At 47.3% G+C, this 6,102-nt stretch overlaps 1 protein-coding gene across 2 annotated transcripts; it reads right to left on the bottom strand.

Annotated features, from left to right (window-relative positions):
* Positions 1-700: 700 nt before the first annotated feature.
* Positions 701-4,810, bottom strand: LOC130870047 (C-X-C chemokine receptor type 1-like). 2 transcript variants are annotated; one of them, XM_057762621.1, is made up of 2 exons: positions 4,744-4,810; positions 701-1,998 (listed from the first exon to the last, which is right to left on the bottom strand). In XM_057762621.1, exon 2 carries the CDS (start codon positions 1,988-1,990, stop codon positions 932-934), a length of 1,059 nt encoding a protein of 352 aa, XP_057618604.1. In that variant the 5' UTR covers positions 1,991-1,998; positions 4,744-4,810; the 3' UTR covers positions 701-931. The 2 variants fall into 2 exon arrangements, with proteins under 2 accessions (XP_057618604.1, XP_057618603.1); XM_057762620.1 differs by lacking the exon at positions 4,744-4,810 and adding an exon at positions 4,621-4,683.
* Between the last annotated feature and the right edge of the window lie 1,292 nt (positions 4,811-6,102).

Here is a 6,102-nt window from a genome sequence, read left to right as displayed (position 1 = left end):
ACCCCATTCTACAGCAGGAACCACAGCTGCTCCACCCATAGCTTTTACTCTGTGGCACGCTCAAGACACTTTCACAAGGACAAACATGGGACAGAAATTTTATTGGAAATAGCTGCCTGTCCAGCTGATAGACAGCTATATTCGGATTTATAAAGTTGCTGTTGTTCCCTGTCAAACCGGAAGTTCCAAGATGGCAAAAGTTACAGCTGCCAATCTTGCTCCATCTTTGGCTCAGCTGGTACCCAACACACTCATCCCCCTCTGTGACACTGGTCACGAGGTAAAGGGGATTCTCAGGCCTAGTTTTCCAAACACCCTATGTCCACCCAGGACACCTAAAGGGAAGATGGTCTTCAGCTTCGTCACAAGGCTGCCTGGTGGCTGGGTGCCTCAGCAGCACCTGACTGATGTCCTCAGCAGACATTGCAACATTCCCCAAGATGGGAAAAACGGTCTCATGAACTCAGATCACAGGATAAAGAGTTACTAGACAGCCCGCTGGAATGTGCTGAGCAGTCAGGGTGGTGTTCCAAGGAGGGGGTCCAGTCCATGAGGGCTAATGTCAGCTGCAAGCTCCAGTTCTTGGTTCTAATGATGTTAGGCTGCAGATGTGACCATGATAATCACCCAGATTACAAATCATAGATGCAGGTATTCAGTAGAAATGGTGACATTCGTTCCCGTGGAAGGGTTAAGGCAGTCCTTGGAGGACTACCAGTGCCTCCTCAGAAAGTAGGTGTGGGCACTAGAGACAGTAGTCACTAACTTCTGATCCTGTCACCTCCCTCCCCAGACCAGGTACTATCTGTCCATAGCTGTACTGTACACACGCACACTCAAGCACACACGTAGCACGGCACCGCACATCATCAGCACGATAGCTACCCTCTACTTTGAGGAGAGCGATCACTCTCTGGTAATTTTCAGAGGTTTAGCGGACAGTAAGAGATGTGTGAAAGGCAGCACGATGCGGTGTCAAAACCTCCTTGCGAGCCAGGCCACAGTTCGCAAGGATCTTGAGGAACGCACGACGAAAATTTTGGCCAACAAAGGCGTAGATGATGGGGTTGACGCAGCTGTGAGAAAAGGCCAGGAACTCGGTGATATACAGGGCCTGGTCGATGGCACTGCGGCGCTTGCAGGTGTCCTCAATCAAGTGGGTGTCTAAGAGAGTGTCTGTGAGCAGGGCCAGGTTGTGGGGCAGCCGGCAGAGCAGGAAGACTAGCACAACCGCAAAGATGACCCACATGGCCCGGTGCTTCTGCGCCATGCGGGCCTTAAAGAGCGTGCGCAGTGTGGACCCGTAGCAGAACAGCATGACCACCAGCGGCAGGAGGAAGCCGAATGTGTGGGACAGGCCCCGCAACATTATCCGAAAATTTGTTGTGGCTTTACCCAGGACCTCATAGCAGATTGTTCCAGAACCGTATGGTTTATAGGCCTGGCGGAAGATGGCAAAGGGCAGGGACAGAAACAAAGAGAGACTCCAGAGGCCTAGACATATGAACTTAACCAAGTGGCGCTTTTGGGTCAGCGTGCGTGTGGCATGGACGATGGCCAGGTATCGGTCCACACTGATGCAAGCCAGTAGCAGGATACCGCTGAAGAAGTTGACTTCCTTCAGGAGTGAGACCATCTTACACAGGGGTGTGCCAAAAATCCAGCCTTTCAATTTGGAGACAGCCCAGAAGGGCAGGGTCAGTGAAAAGAGCAGGTCGGCAACGGCGAGGTTCAGCACGTAGACGTCGGTGACAGAGCAGCTCCTTCGCCTGGATGAGATGACCAGCATCACCAGGGAGTTTCCCAGCAAGCTCAGCAGGGACACCAGTGCATAAACGGCAACCAGAACCCACGTGTTAGTTACTGGAACTCTCTTACAAGGGCTGAAATAATCTCCAGTGGGTATTTCGGAGCTATTTCCAAATTCTTTCTCAAAGTCGTCCCACGTCATATTATCAGTAACAGCCCAGAAGTAGTCAGCCTTGGCCATGGTCCGATCTAGGTGAAAGGTCAAGAGAGAAATATGATTTAGTAACCAAATTCCAGCATCATGAATGTTTAGGGGCTAGTATTATTGGCTTCCCTGTTGCTTTGACAACCAGAGTTCACTCCCTTGGCCTTCAATCTGAACTTCTATAGAAGTTGGATTCCTAATGCTGTCAAAGTTCTTGGAGACAGTCTGAGTACGGATAAAATAAAACTCATGGGAGATACTTTTGCCTTCAGTTGGCACTATAGTTCTCAACTCTATCTCCAGCTACCTTGTCTTCTTTTAACCATCTTTGTCCCTCAGCCATGCCCCTACATTCAGATGCAGCCACCAGGTCGCTCTTATATACTCAGGAAAGAGCCAGCATGAAGCAAAGCAGAAGGAGGTAAGGTGTATCTGGGTGTCCCTCCCAACGTTATTTTGTATATGTGCCCCCTCGTGAATGTTTGCCCTTTTCAAAAAAGACTTATTGCCGGGCGGTGGTGGTGCACGCCTTTAATCCCAGGGCTCAGGAGGCAGAGGCAGGTGGATCTCTGTGAGTTCGAGGCCAGCCAGGTCTACAAGAGCTAGTTCCAGGACAGGAACCAAAAAAGCTACGGAGAAGCCCTGTCTCGAAAAATCAAAAAAAAAAAAAAAAAAAAAAAAAAAGACTTATTATTTCTCATGGCATTTACTCATGTGTGTACATGCATGTTAGTCTGTATGTGTACCAGAAGAAGGCGTCAAATCCCTTGGAACTGGAGCTACCGGGAGTTGTGAACAAACCCTCAAGAGCAATCTGCGCTCTTACAAGATCTCCACAACACATGGAAACAACACGGGAGCCAAGAAGGGTCCCAGTGAGGCCCAGCACCGATAGTGTAATAGAAACCAGAGGCCTCGAGCCAGACCAACGACTCTTTGCAGCGAACTTTTGCAAATAAAGATATATGGACAAGGGGTTTAGTGAGTGACTCACTGTGTCACACTGCAGCTTCCAAAAGGAGAGTTTTAATTTTTCCCTTGTTTTTTTTTCTTTTTACTCTTAAATTTTGTTTTATTGTGGGGGTGCAGGGGTGGAGGGTAGATGTGAAGGGAAGGGGAAATGAATGGAATCAAGATACATGACATGGGCTGGAGAGATGGCTTGATGGTTAAGAGCACTGACTACTCTTCTAGAGGACCCGGGTTCAATTCCCAGTACCCACATGGCAGCTCACAACTGTCTGTAAATCCAGTTCCAGGGGATCTGACACCTTCACACCAATGCACATAAAGTTAAATAAATCATAAAAATTCTTTAATTTTAATAAAATTAAAATTTTAATAAAAAAGATACATGATATAAAAGACACAAAATATTTTTTTAAATAGGAAAAAAAGAGCAATCTGTGTGCTCTTTACTACTGGGTCATCTCTCCAGGCCCTTTTTTGCCTTTCATGAAATCTACCTGGAGAAAGACGTGAGAGAGACAGATTATATTAAACTGTCCAGTGTGCCTTGACTTATGATGGGTTTATGTCTAGCTTTCATAGTTGTAAACATCACGTCAAAAATACGTATAGGGGGCGCCGATGAGGTCATTCAGTGGACAAAGGTGCTGCCCAGTGTAACTTGAATTTGAGCCTCAGAAACCACAAAGTAGAAGGAAAGAGCCATCTCCTGCAGGTTATCCTCTGGTCTCCACACCCAAACCGTGCACACACACTAACTGTGAAAAAGAAAAAAAATTTAAATACATGTAAGAGTTGGTGAGATAGCTCAGCAGGCAAAAGAGCTTGTCATACAAGCCTGACAACTTGAGTTTACTCCCAGAACCTTTAATGGGTAGAGGAGCCAACTCCTTAAAATCATCCCTTGATTGTGTGTATGTGTGTGTGTGTATACATACATATATACATATATTCCTACACACACACACACACACACACACACAAATAAATAAGCCTCTACCCAATCTGGAAGCACTTAGAAGTTAACCAGGTTAGAAATGAGGGAACTGTTACCTATTACCGAATGCCCCCTCTCTCCGTGGTAGCCTTGACTAGGGTCTTTAATCCCTACAGAGTCCCATTTGTCATCTGGAAATTGGGGAGGAGGGATGCTCTCACTGACTCCCAGGCCTTAGACTCCATGGCAGGTGCATTTACCTCCCCACACCTTGGGATGCTCTCTCCCTGCCAGCGTTTGTATCTTCACAGAAGACGAAAGCTTATCTGGAACAATCACACGGAATTGGGGAATGATCCATCTCAGCCACAGAACAGGAGAGGGATAACAGCAAAGGATGAGGGGGCTGTGACCGCTAGGAAGTCAGAGCTGAGACCTTACTCCTAGTGAGTAGACTGGAAACATCTTTGAAGCTGGGCAGTGGTACTGCACACTTTTAATCCCAGCACTGAAGAGGCAGAGGCAGGTGGATCTTTGAGTTCAAGGCCATCCTGGTCTACAAAGTGAGTTCCAGGACAGCCAGGGCCACAGAGAGAAACCCTGTCTCAAAAAAAAAAAAAAAGAAAAAAAAAACCCAGGAAAGAAAAAGGAAATAGTTTATCAGAAATTTCTGCATTCTACAGAAACCAGTGCATTTTCTAAAATCAAATCAAGCCTTCTTACCCCAACAAGTGTGTGATACACAAGGGTGGCTTCCTACCTGAGGCACCAGCTGCGTATGTTCTGTGTGTGCAGGAGCCTGCAGCTCAGAGACCAGAATGACCGAACAGCTGAAGGAAATGAATAAGTAAAGAAAAAGGAGAGAAACCACACCAGACCATACCTCCCCTCTGAGTCCCACCCACGTCTGCATTTGGGTGCAGATTAGGTCATGGGACCCAACAGCATCAGCAGTCCCATGGGCTCAGCAGGGATAGCCGAGTGCAGCTGCACTTGAGGGTGTGCTCTCCAAATTCTTCCCTCCGTAGATGGTCACTTTCATCATCTTTGGGTTCTTGAATTAACCCTCACATGCTATCCCCGAGTTCCCTAATAGAACCTTGGGAAGCTTCCAACTTCCCTATGGAGGATAAAAGAGAAGGGGGTTTAACTTTCTACAGTGGAACTTTCAGAAGTCCATAGTGGGAAAGACTTGGAGGAGTCTATAAGGAGAACTTAGGGAAAAGCTTAGAGAGTGTGAGAAGGTCTACACTTAAACTGTGTTTGTACAGCTTATGTTGGTGCTGAAACAGAACCCAGGGCCAGTACATGCTGGAACAAGTATCCTACCTCTGAGCTGCATCTGAAGCCCCAATGCTTGTTTTCTGGTCTGGTTTTGTTTTGAGACAGAGCCTCTCACAGCCCATGTCGGCCTTGAACTCTATGTAGCTGGTGACCATGAACCTTCAACTACCTATCAAATATGGTAATTAAAGGTGTTCACCACCATGCCCAGCTACAAGCACACCATTTTACTTGTAGTATAGACATCTTTGGGGTTTTTGTGGTAGAGATTTTAGAAAAAAAACTAACCTCCCTTTTACACAACCATTTCGAATTATTGTTTGGTTAGAGGAGCAATGAGGTTTGGGTCATGGCCGCTCCTTCACTGGAATCTAGTTGGGGATTAGAGATCACTAGAGATTGGAAAATCAGTGAAGGACCAGCTGAGGGTGATGTAATTGCTGCTTTCCATTTGGTTCTGCAGGACAGCTCCTCTAAGCAGTTCACAGCTCACCCCCTGATGTCATTCCTTTAGCTCAGTGTCCTGGTCAGCTTTAACCGTGACACAGACTACAGTCATCTGAGAAGGGAACCCCAGTGAAGGATGTCCCAGATCAGTCTGACCTGTGGGCGTATCTGTGGGAGATTGTTGTGATCACTAACTGATGGAGGAAGGTCCAGCCCACTGTGGGAGGCACCATCCCTAAGTAGGTCAGGTGGTCCTGGTCTGTATAAGAAAACTAGGTGGGGAAGGAGAACAGGCTCGATGGTTAAGAAATGGACTCAATGGTTAAGAACACCGACTGCTCTTCTAGAAGACTCGGGTTTGGTCCCCAACACCCACATGGTGGCTCCAAATGGTCTGTGGCTCCAGCTCAGGAGAGTCCCACACTCTCTTCTGGCCTCTGAGGGTACTGTATGCACATGGTGCTCAGCCGTGCACTCAGGCACAACACCCATATATACAAAGTTGCCTGTC

This window comes from Chionomys nivalis, chromosome 2, assembly GCF_950005125.1.
Source record: "Chionomys nivalis chromosome 2, mChiNiv1.1, whole genome shotgun sequence".
NCBI lineage: Eukaryota > Metazoa > Chordata > Mammalia > Rodentia > Cricetidae > Chionomys > Chionomys nivalis.
This window is presented reverse-complemented; position numbering and strand designations above follow the sequence as displayed.

What these genes read in the sequence shown, in the direction of transcription:
- LOC130870047 (XM_057762621.1), bottom strand. Translation starts at nt 1,990, where the DNA reads ATGGCCAAGGCTGACTACTTCTGGGCTGTTACTGATAATATGACGTGG.